Source organism: Armigeres subalbatus, chromosome 2 (genome assembly GCF_024139115.2).
Source record: "Armigeres subalbatus isolate Guangzhou_Male chromosome 2, GZ_Asu_2, whole genome shotgun sequence".
NCBI classification, from domain to species: Eukaryota; Metazoa; Arthropoda; class Insecta; order Diptera; family Culicidae; genus Armigeres; species Armigeres subalbatus.
This window is the reverse complement of record NC_085140.1, coordinates 61,195,038-61,212,866: the sequence shown is the minus strand read 5'-3', so window position 1 is coordinate 61,212,866 and position 17,829 is coordinate 61,195,038. Positions and strand designations below refer to the sequence as shown.

At 40.3% G+C, this 17,829-nt stretch overlaps 1 protein-coding gene across 1 annotated transcript in view; it reads left to right on the top strand.

Annotated features, from left to right (window-relative positions):
• LOC134208731 (uncharacterized peptidase C1-like protein F26E4.3) overlaps positions 1 to 17,829 on the top strand; it is a 41,084-nt gene that overhangs the window by 21,401 nt on the left and 1,854 nt on the right. Inside the window, exons 2-5 of the mRNA XM_062684588.1 lie at positions 16,757 to 16,926; positions 16,990 to 17,164; positions 17,231 to 17,523; positions 17,591 to 17,774. Coding sequence (XP_062540572.1) covers positions 16,779 to 16,926; positions 16,990 to 17,164; positions 17,231 to 17,523; positions 17,591 to 17,774 — 800 coding nt within the window. The 5' untranslated portion in view covers positions 16,757 to 16,778. The remainder of the gene's footprint in view (positions 1 to 16,756; positions 16,927 to 16,989; positions 17,165 to 17,230; positions 17,524 to 17,590; positions 17,775 to 17,829) is intronic.

Sequence of the window (17,829 nt, the reverse complement as noted above, 5' to 3'; positions counted from 1 at the left end):
TTTGTCAAGGAGTTGCTCTTCCATTTGTTCCCAACTGGAGTTGGTAATGCGACTGCCACAGGTAGACCATCCAACAACCCGAAGGGACGCAGCAAAGATGCAGGGGCAAGAGGCAAAGAGCCTGCTGACCATAATACCAGCCAGCTTGAACCGGGAAAAGTCAAATATATGAAAGGTAAAATAGTATTGTTTTAGTTATGAGTTATGTTTATTTAATATTGTTTTACTCCAGATCGCTTATACGAAAGACGGCGTATTCTTCAGGATTCCGTTGGAATCGCTATGGGAAAGGCAAAAATGATTAACAAACACATCGGAAATATAATCGCGAACAACCCATCATTGCGTAACGATCCGAAGGGTTTTATGTCCAAAACCACCCCGTGGCTACGCCACTAAACGGAATAATTAAGCTTGCTTATAAATTGTCGACACGTGCCAGAGCAAGTTCAATTCGTAATCACTACAACAGTGTTGTACAAAAAATAAACAATAACAATATGCCTGCAACAGGGATTACAGCGAACCCAATCCGTACGTTCAACGCTCCTATCAACTCCGCCGAAGAGTGGCAAATGCATCCCAGGGTCGACTCTTCGCAAATCAGCATTCGCAGCTATGCTACGGGTTCTCCAAGTGATGGTTCAAACGCAATATTTGAGAAAAACTTCAAGTTCGCTAGCTGGAATGTAAGATGATGTACATCCAGTGAAAAAAGAAGCCAGGTGGACGATGCTCTGATTAACCAACAAATCCAAATAGCAGCCATTCAAGAAACACGCATGCCAAATTGCACCATGTCAACCAATAACTATATATGGTATAACGTGAACAATGATGAATCAAGACAGCGGGAAGGAGGTGGAACAGCAATAGTGGTACACAAGACAAAACACACCGAAGAAAAATTCAAGAAAATCAGTCCCAATTCATTATCATATCTATGTCAGGTGATGGACCAAACAATACTGTTTATCGCTACATACGCAACAAACCGGGGAATTTGCTACAATAACCCAGTACACATTAAGCCTGCCAATAAACCTACAGGATAAAATAGCAATATTGGGCGACTTTAATGCACACATAGGAACTGAAAGCTTGACAGATGATGATAGGAAAAGAATCGGGCCAAACCTCCTTCATCAACACTGCAACACTAATGGTATTGAGCTTGAGCTTGAGCTTGATTGACTGCTCGTAGTTGCTACTCCATTATGACCAGATCAGCTGTTATTGCACAGGGAACCAACAGATGTTTGCTTGGGACTAGCACACATCTTCAATGTACAAGTACTGGTGATCTCATTTGTTAGGTCATACTGGCGCCTGCCACGTCAGAATGCAAGTCAATGTAGGGAAGGGGGAGGAAATGATGATGCAATCACTCGCCCACTGCAAGCCGAATATACCTCTGCACTTGCCACGAGTTCATGCGGAATTTGTTGGAATTTCTGGGTTAGGTTGGAGAGGCAGAGGTCCGTCTTGGTTAACGAGCTGCCAATGTGATAGATAGGAGAAGGTAACTGATGGAATTTCTAATTGGATGTAGGAAACGAGCTATATAAGTTCATTTCCGATTCTAGCAGATTACTGTTAGAATACTCAAGTTGAAGGTATAGGAATAGTAATGGAAACGGTATGGAAGTCCATTTCCAGTTCTAGCGATTGTTAGAACATGAGAAATAAAGAGAAAGATACAAAGTAGGAGAATGGAACGGACCTGGGATTTAACCCACTACCTCCTGCGTATGAGGCAGAAGCAGTAGCCATATGACTACCAAGCCCGCTTCGAAACAAGTATCACGCACTGAACTGATTAATTTTATTGCCGGCCGCGCAATGCAGAACACAATAATTCGACCGACCGCGCGATCGTTCTGCTGTCCGAAACAAGAGAGATCACGCACTGAACTCACTGCAACACTAATGGTATTGAACTGAAAAATCTGATTCACTGTCTCAGATTAAAAAACTATTTGACATTCTCGAAGTCCCCCTCATCCCCACACTGGGACAGAGCCGCCTCGCAGCTTAGTGTTCACTAAGCACTTCCACAGTTGTTAACTGTGAGGTTTCTAAGCCAGGTTACCATTTTTGCATTCGTATATCATGAGGTAGCACGATGATACTTTTATGCCCAGGGAAGTCGATACAATTTCCAATCCGAAAATTTCCTAGACCGGGACCGGGAATCGAACCTAGCCACCCTCATCATGGTCTTGCTTTGTAGCCGCGCGTCTTACCGCACGGCTAAGGAGGGCCCCGTGCGTGTAACTTGGTTCAATCGAAAAAGCGATTGATAAATTGACCATATTCTCATGTCTGTCATGAATAACTTTGAACATCCACTTGTAAAGGCATTCATCATCCCAAATTGTCTGAGCGACCACAAAATGATAGTGACCACACTGAATCCAAGAATTAAAAAAAACAGTTTGGAAAAATCCTGTATATAGCACCAACAAAAACAAACGAATCAGACTTGACCTAGAGGAACTTAAAAACAACGAAGACACAAGACAAACTTTTCAACGAGAACTAACTAGAAACCCTGATGAAAAATGGAATGGTTTAGCAAACGCTTTCACGACAGCTGCAAATAAAATATTGCCAAAACCCACATCTCTAATGACCCCCAGAAGAACCGAAGCGTCGAAAAATTACGTTAAACATTATCAAGAACTGTTGAAAGATAGACATAACGTGATTCTCCAAAAGCAATGCAATAAGGCAAGAAAAGATAAAAGCATCTGGGAGCTTACATGACGAGCAGTCTATCAAGAAGGGAAACTACAGCCGAACGAATTAAGAAAGCATATAAAGCCTTTCACTGCTTATCCAACTTTCTAAGAGATCACCCACTACAATGGAATATCACAAAAAAGCTTTATCACTCCCTAATAACTCCAGTGGCAACCTATAGCATGGAAGCTGCAACGCTATTGAAACAGAACAGGAACTCACTACGAAGAATGGAAAACACTATGTTGATGGCGCTTAAATCCCTAAGTACATTGGATCAAACAGAGCACAATGAAAACAGAGAATCTTCTGAGCAAGAAAATAGGAACACTCACGAACAAGAAAGTTTGAGCAGCCAGCCAGATGAAGAATATCATGAATCACAATCAGAGAGAAAAATATATTAAGCTCTTTTAGTGGAATGTATTAAACCGTCTAAGACGAATTAAGTACTGTCCATTTAATTCCACCACAAGACACTGAAGACGACCACACAGTTGTGGTCGAAATACGTATCTGCAAAGATAACGAAAATTAACTGGTGGAATTAAATGGACAGTACTTAATTCGTCTTAGACGGTTTACAATCAGAGAATCAATTTTTCTTCGATGCGCATACGAAACAAGCGACTAAAGGGAACCTACGACAAAGCTTTGTTTTTGTCGGAGATAATAATGACAAAGATCAAAGAGAAAGAGAAAGAAAACAATTTTGTTGCCAGCTTTCCATTCCGTTATTTTGCATTTCCTCTACAGCAAATTTCGGTTTTATGCTATCGTAGTTTCTGCTTTCATGCAATTATTCGAGAATCTAACTGTGTTTACAAAAAAAAGCGTCGTATTCTCGGAAATATCAGAGCATGCAAGGCAAATGATTCTTGTCATATTATGTTCAGGTTCTGACAAAGGCTTGTTGCAAGGTGCGTTTATCAGTAGCAAGCTCTGTTGATGACAAAGGGTATGTTGTTAGGCGTTGCTCGAATATTGAATCCCTGGTCACAATATATGGCAGTCCGAGAATTGAATGGCAAAACAATAAACAACAAAATACGCATCAGTCGACTCAATTTCATGGGACACGTGCTAAGCTGGGAGGGAGATTCAGATTTAAAAAAAGTAATGGGTAATGTTTTAAACATAACCGCGAGTAGACGTAGGACTTGAATAATCGTAACGTATTTACATTTAACTTTTGAATTAATGAGGTTTGATTGGTATAGGTATTGGAAACGACAACATTCATACTATGTAGAATAATTAGCGATTTGTTTTTTCAAAACTTCTAGAAATAAAACCAACATTTAAATACATAATTAGCTTCGCTTTATTTCCAACTATTAAACCCTTATGAACTGATCAGTATTGTAGTTCTTTTTTTTTGCTAAGGAATCAGAACTGTAATGGTATAACCACAAATAACAGATATTGAGGCTGGCATTCGATACGTGTGTAAACATCCGCAACCGTTAATTCAAATGTATTTTAAATTAGGACCGCGTTTGGCAATCGATTGGAGATGGCGCAAGAATCATTGTTATTGAAAACGCAGCGCAAATGCGGCTGTCAAATGCATTGGCTGCGTTCAACGGTTGTTAATCAGCTGCGTTCGTATGTACTGCCGCAATCAGTTGAGTAGATGGCAGTAGTAGGCCAACGTATATCAATTCAAAAGTTTACACAGGATTTTCAATAAAATTTGTTCTAGCCTAAATATCTGTTATCTGTGGTATAACCATGTTTTAAGGTACTTGTCGTTTAGTACCAACCACAACTTAACATATGGTCAGTCATATGCCATGACTCATTCCCATCCCGGAATGATGTGGATTATTAAACCAATCACATTCCCTGGGCTATTTTTATTATTCTTCATCCACCAGTACCACCACCGCAGCGTCAGGCATCATCGGTGTCTATCCGTGAGCTCCGAGCGATGCGATGGGCGATTGCATCGATCGTAACCGACACCACTGCATCCGACCATCACGACTCTTTTTTCACGCAAACTCGCAGACTCACCGGGAGCTCTTCCACTGGCGACTGCATGCTGTGTAGGTAAAAAAATGCGAGAAAAAATGCGCGAGCATAAAGCACGTCAGTACGCGCTGCTGTCACAAACTGTAATGACTCGCACACGGAAGGCACTGCTTCTTTTATGCACAAATAAAATCTTGCGGTGGATCCGAAGGCACGTGGCAGTGCATTCTGATGTCCGTGTTAGGAATGCACGAGATTGATTATATATGAAATTTTTATTGGCCTTGACAAGAATTGAAATTTTCAATAGCTTATCGTTAACAATCTTAAGTTTCAATAAAGTTGGAAAATTGCTGGAGAGTGTCCGAGTCGATTGATATATAAATCTTAAAAATCCATCGAAAGATAAAGGCGCTAGTAACGTTCAAAATCTTCCCTTTCAGCGTAACGCTCTCGATTTCTAAAAATCTAAATGACACCCAGTATAGTAATGAAAGACGTAAGTCCTACGTCAAAATATGAATGTCAGTGCAGACCCAACTTTAGTTGTCATGAAACGTCACCGCAGACCTATACACTGTGAACTCGACATTACCCATTAATGTGGTAAAAATACTCATTATTTGACGACATATGGAGTTGTCAAAATAATGGTTATTTTTTAATTTCTTGTTATGAGTAAATTATGCCCATTTTACACTTCCGAATATTTACCCATTAATGGGTGAAAATTTAGTTGACGCGCAATGAAAACGTTACGCACTTGATGTGGAAGCGCAGCGAAAATTTGTTTTCCTTTTGCGGAAATTAAACTAAAAGGTAAGTTTTATTCATATTTCTTTTGATAATTTAGATTAATTAAATTGTGAATCCTTTCAAATTGTGTTATTGAACAGGAAATAAATTGGCCTTCATCATGATTTTGATTACACTGCAGTATTTGAAGAAGACTTCCGAATGGTGAATGCAAAGCTAATGTCACCGGGGGTATGCTGGCTGTACAAGTGATATCCATTGCATCATCAAATGTCCAGCTGCTATCGAAGCGGAATCAGCTTCTCCCGAGCGTGATCTGCGTCAGTATGTGCCCTCTTCCAAAACGAACTGCACTCGTAAGTGCCGGTTCGAGGTCTTTTCGGGGACTCGGGTGGTGTTAAGGATCGCATAGTTTTGCAGAAGCATCTCGGAAGTCATCTCGAAAAGGTAAGCCTAAAATAAATTTGATAACATCTGTTCTGTTTTGATTTCGGATTCAATTTCAGCTGCTATCAGATCCTGCTTACTGAACTCGCCCGATTCGATATGTTACTTGCTTACTAGGGCAATGCACCTCAGAGGAAGACAAGGGACATGACAAGGCGTTCGCAGGATTCACAGTAATACGCATATGTATACTATAGAATATAATCATATCGGTCACCCGCTGTAGTGCTTCAAGAAAAAGAAAGTGACAAATAATAAACATTATAATAAATTAGATTTTCTTCAATGATTTCGATGGTTTTACTTTACCTCTATTATTTATACCACACTTCCTCTTCCAATTACTAAGTCTGAAAATAAAATATAAAATGCATCATTTTTACCCATTCTACGAATTTTTAAAATCACATAATGGGTAAAAAATACTCCTGGTTTTGACGTTTATGCGGTTTACTCATTAATGAGTAAACGCTGTTTACTCTTTAAATGAGTTGAACTATTTTACTTCATAATGGGTACTTTTTTACCCATTAAAGAGTACTTTGGTGGCACAGTGTAGGTCTATAGCTGAAAATGTTTAATAAACGGGGAGTATCGATACACTGAAAACCAAAACTACCCAAAAGTGGGTTGTTTGCACTCAAAACCGTGGTTAGGGCCAATAACCCAAATTTGAGTAAAATTACAATTTCTGGCATTAGGTAGTTTGCCTTTAATCCCATGTAAACAATTTACCCAAAGCTGAGTTTAATTTATCCAAAGCGGACCTTGATCAACTCAAAATTGAGAATATCGAATTTACTCAAATTTGGGTTATTGGGCTGAGCAACCCCGGTGAGGTGTTTGCATCTTGCTCTAGTTTTGACAACAATCATGAGAAAGAAAGGGGAAACTACCCAAAATTGGGTAATTTTTTTCTGCGATATTCTCAATAGTGCGTATATTGAACTCAAAGTTTGGGTTGATTTATCTGTCCGTGTACTGATAATTTGCTTGAAAACTATAAAAAGCAGAAAATTATATTGAACATTATCAATCTATATTTGAAACGACAGTTGTTGAACAAAAAAACGAGCGATGGGTAATGTTTTTAAAATAACCGCGAGTAGACGTAGGACTTGTATAAACGTAACGTATTTACATTTAACTTCTAACTTTTGGATCTATGGAGTTTGATCATAGGTATTGATATTGGAAACGACAACTCCCATGCTGAGTAGAATTATTAGCAATTTGTTTATTCAAAACTTCTGGAAATAAAACTAATAATAAAGTACATAATTAGAATTTCTTTGTTTCTAACTATTAAGCCCTTATTTATACAAGCCCAAGTCCTGGTGTTAGGTGGGACGCTAAACAGCCCTGACACGACGGCCCTCCGGCGAGACAGGAGGTTTGCGCAGGCCCAATAAGCCGCCTGGAAAACCAATAATTACGAACAATATAAGAGATAATGCGACTCGATATAATCGGCAAAGACCTAGGCGACGAATAAAGGATCACGATTGGAAGCTTGGAACTTGGAACTGCAAGTCGCTAGGTTTCGCAGGTTGCGACAGGATGATCTACGATGAATTACATCCCCGCAACTTCGACGTCGTGGCGCTGCAGGAGATTTGCTGGACAGGACAGAAAGTGTGGAAAAGCGGGCATCGGGCGGCTACCTTCTACCAAAGCTGTGGCACCACCAACGAGCTGGGAACCGGCTTCATAGTGCTGGGAAAGATGCGCCAACGCGTGATTGGGTGGCAGCCAATCAACGCAAGGATGTGCAAGCTGAGGATTAAAGGCCGTTTCTTCAACTATAGCATCATCAACGTGCACTGCCCACACGAAGGTAGACCCTACGACGAGAAAGAAGCGTTCTACGCACAGCTGGAGCAGACATACGATGGGTGCCCACTGCGGGACGTCAAAATCGTCATCGTTGACATGAACGCGCAGGTAGGAAGTGGGGAAATGTATAGACCGGTCATCGGACCGGATAGTCTGCACACCGTATCGAATGACAACGGCCAACGATGCATAAACTTCGCAGCCTCCCGCGGAATGGTAGTCCGAAGCACCTTCTTTCCCCGCAAAAATATCCACAAGGCCACATGGAGATCACCTAACCAAGAAACGGAAAACCAAATCGACCACGTTCTAATCGACGGTAAATTCTTCTCCGACATCACGAACGTCCGCACTTACCGCAGTGCGAATATTGAATCCGACCACTACCTCGTTGCAGTTTGCCTGCGCTCAAAACTCTCGACGGTGTACAACACGCGTCGAAGTCGGACGCCGCGGCTTAATATTGGGCGGCTACAAGACGGTAGGCTAGCCCAAGAATACGCGCAGCAGCTGGAAGTGGCACTCCCAACGGAAGAGCAGCTAGGCGCAGCGTCTCTTGAAGATGGCTGGAGAGATATTCGATCCGCCATTGGTAGCACCGCAACCGCTGCACTTGGCACGGTGCCCCGGATCGGAGAAACGACTGGTATGACGGCGAATGTGAGCAGTTAGTAGAAGAGAAGAATGCAGCATGGGCGAGATTGCTGCAACACCGCACGAGGGCGAATGAGGCACGATATAAACAGGCGCGGAACAGACAAAACTCGATTTTCCGGAGGAAAAAGCGTCAGCAGGAAGATCGAGACCGTGAAGAGACGGAGCAACTGTACCGCACTAATAACACACGAAAGTTCTATGAGAAGTTGAACCGTTCACGTAAGGGCCACGTGCCACAGCCTGATATGTGCAAGGACATAAACGGGAACCTTCTTACGAACGAGCGTGAGGTGATCCAAAGGTGGCAGCAGCACTACGAAGAGCACCTGAATGGCGATGTGGCAGACGAAGATGGCGGTATGGTGATGGACCTAGGGGAACGCGCGCAGGACATAATTCTACCGGCCCCGGATCTCCAGGAAATCCAGGAGGAGATTGGCCGGCTGAAGAACAACAAAGGGGTTGACCAACTACCAGGAGAGCTATATAAACACGGTGGTGAGGCACTGGCTAGAGCGCTGCACTGGGTCATTACCAAGATTTGGGAGGAGGAAGTTTTGCCGCAGGAGTGGATGGAAGGTGTCGTGTGTCCCATCTACAAAAAGGGCGATAAGCTGGATTGTAGCAACTACCGCGCAATCACTTTGCTGAACGCCGCCTACAAGGTACTCTCCCAAATTTTATGCCGTCGACTAGCACCAATTGCAAGGGAGTTCGTGGGGCAGTACCAGGCGGGTTTTATGGGCGAACGCTCCACCACGGACCAGGTGTTCGCCATTCGCCAAGTACTGCAGAAGTGCCGCGAATACAACGTGCCTACACATCATCTATTCATCGACTTCAAAGCCGCATATGATACAATCGATCGGGACCAGCTATGGCAGCTAATGCACGAAAACGGATTTCCGGATAAACTGACACGGTTGATCAAAGCGACGATGGATCGGGTGATGTGCGTAGTTCGAGTTTCAGGGGCATTCTCGAACCCCTTCGAAACCCGCAGAGGGTTACGGCAAGGTGATGGTCTTTCGTGTCTGCTATTCAACATCGCTTTGGAAGGGGTAATACGAAGAGCAGGGATTAACACGAGTGGCACAATTTTCAATAAGTCCGTCCAGCTATTTGGCTTCGCCGACGACATAGATATTATGGCACGTAACTTTGAGAAGATGGAGGAAGCCTACATCAGACTGAAGAGGGAAGCCAAGCGGATCGGACTAGTCATCAACACGTCAAAGACGAAGTACATGATAGGAAGAGGTTCAAGAGAAGACAATGTGAGCCACCCACCGCGAGTTGGCATCGGTGGTGATGAAATCGAGGTGGTAGAAGAATTTGTGTACTTGGGCTCACTGGTGACTGCCGAAAATGATACCAGCAGAGAAATTCGGAGGCGTATAGTGGCTGGAAATCATGCATACTTTGGACTCCGCAAGACGCTTCGATCAAATAGAGTTCGCCGCCGTACCAAATTGACCATCTACAAAACGCTCATTAGACCGGTAGTCCTCTACGGACACGAGACCTGGACGATGCTCGTGGAGGACCAACGCGCACTCAGAGTTTTCGAAAGGAAAGTGCTGCGTACCATCTATGGTGGGGTGCAGATGGCGGACGGTACATGGAGGAGGCGAATGAACCACGAGTTGCATCAGCTGCTGGGAGAACCATCCATCGTTCACACCGCGAAAATCGGACGACTGCGGTGGGCCGGGCACGTAGCCAGAATGTCGGACAATAACCCGGTGAAAATGGTTCTCGACAACGATCCGACGGGCACAAGAAGGCGAGGTGCACAGCGGGCAAGGTGGATCGATCAGGTGGAAGATGACTTGCGGACCCTCCGTAGACTGCGTGGCTGGCGACGTGTTGCCATGGACCGAGCCGAATGGAGAAGACTCTTACATACCGCACAGGTCACTTCGGCCTTAGTCTGAAATAATAATAATAATTATACAAGCAAATGTAGAGCATTTATAGAGTTCTTATTAATGATAGTATTTGAAGTTTAAAAATTCTATTATTAAAAATTTCAGACTTGGGCAAAATGTGCTATGTTAGGGAAACTGTCCCGTATTCCAGACAAAGAAATACAGCACCGATTTCGTTGCTTTTTTTTTGCTAACATGCGTGGTTACTGATGAAAAAAAAAATCACAACAATAAGAATAACATATGAATTTTTTGCTGGCTTTGCAAAAATTGAAATTTTCAATAGCTTATCGTTAATATTCTTAAGTTTCAATGAAATAGGCAAATTGCTGGAGAGTGTCCGAGTCGATTGATATATAAATCTTAAAAATCCATCGAAAGATAAAGGCGCTAGTAACGTTCAAAATCTTCCCTTCCAGCGTAACGCTCTCGATTTTCAAATATCTAAATGACACCCAGTATAGTAAAGAAAGACGAAAGTCCTACGTCAAAAAATTCCTAATACCATCGAACTGTGAAACTCGTTTGAAAATGGTGTCCATTGTAAAGAGAAAAGGAGACGTCTAGGATACATCTTCTTGCAATGATTCCCTTTGCTTATTATTTCATTATCTGCATCGCTCGTTTCACGTTTTTCAAAGTCAACCCAATCCGCAGCTACAATAATTTTTTTTCGTAATTTTAATCGTGAATAGTCGGAATAGTTGACGATTTGAAAAAATCTGTAAAGTGTTCGTCGTCCGAATCTGATATGTATGGTGAAAGCATAGAAGAGAGATTTCGCTTTGCAACTTCCGTTTTTTTCCCACCCGTTATGGAGCAAGCTACTACGAAATGCAAAAGAAAACAAAAACACATTTGCCAACATGAATAATCAATCCTTGCCAACCATTTCTTTAAGTTTCTTCAAAATTCTTCATATCCAATTTTAAAAGTTTTCTTATGAACCATCGGTAGCGATCGATGTCGTTTCATAAAGAATTTTAAATTACTCAAAAATTACGAAGGATCTTTTCCAAAATATCGATACCGTTAAAACGGTTAAAACGATATGATTTTTCACCGTTATACTTTGTCGATATGTCAGAATTTTTGATAAGAACTTTAATTTTAGGTTCTTCAGAGGAACATCGAGAGTTTTCTTTTATGCAGATTTTTATTTATTTATTTATTTGCTTAATCGTTAATCGAAACTCGAAGAAAGAATACTGTAGTTCAATGGTAATAGCTAAATTGCATTAACATTCTATCCCATATAATTTTCATTCAAATAAAATCAATATGTAGGGGAATTATTTTCCTTACCCCAAAAGTTTTGGCCAAAACATCAATTACCGGCAATGTCCTTGTGAAATGGTTATTCATGACGACAAGGCTATCCCTTCATAATCAAAAAGCTAATGTCGTTTCATTCAATAAATTTTTATCTCAAAAATATAAACTTCCGGAGATAAACAAACGCCAAAATACCGATGATTCGATGAACAAAAAGGGATAAAGGTGGTGATCATTTATGAAATTATTGGTCGATATCGACGCAATGATATATTTCATTGCGTCGATATCGTACTTTACGAGAGTTTAGCTAACGATTCATTGAAATTTATATCATTATTAATATAAAAAATATAAAATTGCAAAGAAAAAGAAAATTGGTAGGCCGTGCTTTACATGGAAAACCTGTGCAAGACAAGATGTTGTTAGGAGTGGACGTTCTCTGGACTATTGGAAAGAGCCTGCCAACAACAAAAACAAATTCAAGGAAGCAACAAAACAACTGTTCCAAGAAATGATAGAATCAGACTACGAAGAAGACGACGATTTTTTAGATACGGATAGCGAAGATGATATTAGAATATCAGAATAAGGGTTTTCCGACGGAGAAGAAGCAACTTTTGAAGGATTCGATGAATCATGAAACCCATGAAAATCTGAAAAAATGCAAGTCAATTACTAACATAAAAACCCACAACATACGTAATCATACATGGACATAACCAATCATCATACCAAATCTTATCATCATAGCAAAGGTAAACTTTTATGATACTATACATATTCTTAAATATCTCTTTTAACAGCACTTCGGGTCATTATCAATTGAATTTTTGAAAGTTTATGCTTTTACTCCAGGCTATGATACCCTCCCGTGTATCGTTCAAAACCGAAAACACCCATGTGTAAGGAGGTTGCGATGCCTATTTTCGTCCCAATAGGTACGATGTATTATGGAAAGTATGAACTGAAAATTCATACTTGTGACTTGGCCCAGCGAGCGACCCCCTTGTACATCATGAAAATGAAAATGAAAATATATTTTATCAGTGCAAACATTGAATTGTTAAGTTTTTAATTAATGGTATCAATAAGTAAGAACACTTAATTTCAGTTATTTCATCCAAACAATATGTTAGCAAAAGCTAAATAAACAATTTTGAAATGTAAAACTTGATTTGTTATTATTAGGTCATTCGAATGCAGCAACTTAAATCATCCTTTTCTAGATATTATCATAAATACTTATTGTGTTGTTATTTTACTATTTACTATTACTATCACAAAAATAACTAGCTTTGTTATTCATTTTTGCGTGAAATTGAATTTATTTTGTTCTTATTATGGGAAAGATAAAGAAAAAGATATTGTTTTAACGAATTTCGGCTTCAGTGACGCCATTCCTTATCACAAACTGGTTTAGTTGTCCACGCCCAGCTTATGGTTGGTCTTGTATATGTCCTGTATTATGCATGGAAGGCACCGGGCTTTGTAGGTTTTCAGCTTCATGTGTACTTTGTCCGTGAGGTACTGCAGGATGTAACTTATCGAAGAATTTGTATCTTATGCAGTCTGGCTCGAATGTTTCTTAGGTTTCATGTGGCTCCTCAAAGTTTGCTTGTTCATGTTGAGGATTCCAGGATTTTGTAGGTTTTTCCAGGGAGTAGACACCCTGACACATTCAGCGAGTGCAGGGTCTACCCCGGAGCTCGTTTAAGTAGCTATTCCATAAAAGCATTGTATTACAATGCATCGATGTTACAAAGGATTTTCAATCATTCAATATTTAGTCGAATAAGGCCATATTGAAACGATAAACTGATTTCTTCTAACAGTGTGGATTTCATGGCTGCCCATCAATACGAGATCCAGAGCAATCTGGTCACATAAGCTAGTCGTTGTCAAACGATTTATCCCATTAAGAACCTGTCACACTGCTGTCACGGAAACCCGTGTATGTCTTAATCATGTTTTTTTTTTTTTTTTTTTTTTTTTTTTTAATATAAGAGCCCGCCGCTAACCCCCACACCAAAAAGCTCTGTTATGAGCCCCCTGGTAGTGGACTCATCAGAAAAATTAAGACAAAACACAAAACATATAATAAGATGGTGTGTGTAAGTTAGCGATGAAAACAAAATATTCAATTTAATAAATTAATAAACAAGGGATTCCCAGTGGAAATTTGTTCCTTTGAAGGGATCCCAGATTCGGAAAAACAAAAAAAAAGTTGGCTAATTTACCTGCTATACATTAACATTAATTTTGTAGAGTGATAATTCATAATTAAATAATGTTATATTATCTGGCTGTTGATACCGTTTAATTTAAAAAGACATTGATTTTGGATTTATAGTGATGTTTCAATCTGGTTTTAAAGAAAACTCGATTGTTGAGAGATTTTAATTGTTCTGGAATTTTATTATACACAGAAGGACCATAGAAGGATATTCGAGATTGCCCTAGTTTAGTTATTGCTCTAGATCTTAGTAAATTATTTGCATGTCTGGTGTTATGTTCATGAGTTCGTGGGGGTAAAACAAGGTTGTGATGCATATCCGAATTATGAATTAAATCATATATAAACAAGCATGATTGTAACTCACATAAACCTCTTAATGGAAGTATGTTGTGCGAGAAACCAGTGTACAGTTGAGAAGTTGAGTACAACAATGGTAATGAATACATTATTTTTAAACACCTATTCTGTAAAACTTGAAGTTTTTTTAGTTTTGATTTGCATGAATGGCCCCAGACTATAATAAGGTATTGAAAATGAGTGTGTATGCATCCAAAGTAAAATTTGAGAAGTGCATGACGAGGGACAAATTGCCTTACTCGGTACATAATACCACACAATGAAGAAATTTTTCTTTGAACATTGTCTATATGGTTGCCCCAAGAAAGTATTGGGTCAAACGTCAAACCTAGATATTTAAATTGGGTGACTTCTTCGATCACTGTTTGCTCAATAAATGGATTCGAATGTGAGGGGAATATTTTTTCTAGGAGAGTGAAACAACATATATTTTGTCTTCGACAAATTTAAGGACAACAAATTTGTGTTAAAATAACTCAATAGGATTCTTAAATCATTGTTCATACTAACAATAATAGCCGGAGTGATGTGATTTGGATAGAATATAGAAGTATCGTCCGCAAATAATCTGGGTATTCCTTCCAGGGGCAAGTTACCGAGATCATTTATATAAATTAGAAACAAGAGAGGTCCAATATTACTGCCTTGAGGCACACCAATGTTGCAAGTACATAATGAACTTCGTGTTTCTTCTATGGCCACATATTGTTGTCTATCAGATAGATAACTGCGGATAATGTTGTTTGCTACCCCACGAATTCCATATAGTTCCAACTTTTGCAGAAGTATGCCATGATTCAACGTGTCAAAGGCTTTTTTGAGGTCAATAAATAAGCCACCAACCGTACATTTACTTTCAATTTTTCCGACCAGAAAATCAACGAGTTCAACTATCGCTGTTGTTGTACTGCACCCCTTTCTAAACCCGTATTGATATTTATAAAAAATATTATGTTTATTTATAAAGCTAACTAATCTGTTTACTAACAGTTTTTCAAAAACCTTACTAAAAACGGATAGGGTAGAAATTGGCCTGAAATTAGTAGGATCGGATGAATCTCCCGATTTGAATACAGGTGTCACTTTTGCTACTTTAAGACACTGTGGATAAATTCCTTGTACCAAAATTTGATTAAAAAGATATGTTAAAATATTCGCAAACTTAATTGCATTATTTTTTATGACTGTGGTAGGAAAATTATCTGGGCCACAACTTTTATTTGCATCCAATTCGTTTATGATTACCATAACTTCAATTTCATTAGCAGGTCTCAGAAAAATGGAATGATTCAATCGATTTATGCAAGCAAAGGGATTTGAGTTACTCTTAGGTATGATATTGGCGAGATTAATTCCAATTTTAGAGAAGAAATTATTAAATGTTTCACATATTTCAGAATTGTTAGATAATCTAAGACCATTGATCTTAAGCTCAAAACGCGTCATAGGCTTAGACCGTCCCATAATCTGGTTTATATTTTTCCACAATTTGCCATTGCAAGTGCAATTCAACAAATTTTTGTAATAGTTAGTTTTACATTGAAATTTGACATTATCAGCTTTTTTTGACACATATTTCAGTAATGATTTTAAATGTTCCGCTGTGTTACCATTTCACAAGCAAAAAAAAGATTCGCACTTCATTACAGATTTCATTCCCGCGAATGGGACCGACACCTGATGAACGCTTCAAACACGAGAAGTGCTAAATACACAAACACAGCTCAGATCACCGCTGACATAATCTCAGGCTGTCATACCAACTCAGTGCGACGAACGGGAAGAATGTCAGTCAATGTCAATGGCAGACAACAACGCAGCACGGTGGTATAAACCATCAGCTGGTTCAAGACCGGCTTCGCGCGCGAAATTAAAAACATCTTTTGCATAAAAAAATCATCAAAACAAATCCAATATCATGCGGCGATAACTAACCCGTCCCGTGCATTGGTCAATCTGATGGTATGCTCTCATTGTGCTTTTCAACGGGAACTCAATCTCTTTACACGCTAAAATCCAGTGTCATGAATGGTGGTGCTGATTCGATAAACGTAAACCGAATTTTACATTTTCAAAGCATACGAAAATGTAATGGGAAATTGACTCACCGAAGCTTTACTGAAATATGACTTTTTAGATTACATAGAAATGATTACATCGGTTTTTGCTTTAATGTTTGCAGATTAAATCCCTTCTCTAGCTCGAATCACTACAGCCTTAGTTCTTATTACTCGCTGATGTCATTTTCACTGATATAGCGGAAAAATCGATGTGATCATCCTCGTTCCATTGTAAAAAAATATTTACCGTTGCCCTTTCTCTCTTGACCCATTCGAATAATTTTTACCATAATTTTGGCAAACAGCTAATTACATGAACTCTCAACTGAAGCACCACTTGAAACGTTGCTTTGACTGCCCGTTTTGGAACTGTACACTACACCAAACAATATGAGCTAATTTTGTGTTTTTTTCCTTCACAACGAACCAAAAGTGACTCATCTCTCATTCCACTATTTTTGTCTGTATCATTCCAGATTTATCCAATAACGAGGAAAGATGTTCAAACTAGCTGTCGTCCTTCTGGTGTTCAGTTTGGTGGAAGCAAATCGTTTCCGCGCTGAATACCCTGGCCCTTATTGCGCGGCTCGTCGCTACGACAAGTGCTGCCATGAACGACAGGATGGCTGCTCGCAACCAATCTCAAGTGAGTTGATATTCAAAATTAAATTTGAATATTTGCATTTACGTAAATTTTTCGATCCCTCAGCTACTCTCTGTTACTGCGATGAATTCTGTGAACGTGGTGATCATGGCGATTGTTGCCCAGATTACGAAGAAGTGTGCTTGGGGATACAACCAGATCCAGTCTACGAACCTTGTTCGCATAACGGTCAATCGTTTACACCTTTCGATCCTCCCGTAGTGGATAACTGCAACACTTGGTGAGTCTATTCCTTATACAACCTTGCTTTCGCGAATATGCTTTGTGACCAGAATTTTACGAGTAGCAAATGTACCGGTCAAGGGGACAAAGTCTGCACGAATGATCTCTGCTTGGTGGATAACGACCTGTTGAAGCAGCTGCACCACCTGGAACGGTCGATCGGGTGGCAGGCCACCAACTACAGCGAATGGTGGGGCCACAAGTACGATGAAGGCAAAGTGATGCGGCTGGGAACGTTCTACCCGAAGATCAAGGTCAAGTCGATGACCCGGCTGACCAACGGGCAGGATCATTTGCCGTCGCACTTCGATGCCACCAACTACTGGCCCGGTTTCATCGGAGAAGTTAGAGATCAAGGTGAGTTGATCCGATGCGTGGAAAAGGGGCGAAACAGTAAGTAATTATTCGTTTGTGTGATTTTCAGGTTGGTGCGGATCCTCGTGGGCCATTTCGACTGCATCGGTCGCTTCCGATCGCTTTGCCATCCTATCGAAGGGGCGTGAAACTGTGCGGCTGGCTCCTCAGCAGATCATTTCCTGCGTGCGCCGAAGCCAGGGTTGCAGTGGAGGACATTTGGATACCGCATGGAACTACTTCCGCAAAGTTGGGTAAGCATTTCTGCCGTTGTTTGTTCGTTGGTCTTCTTTATCGATTCGACTATTC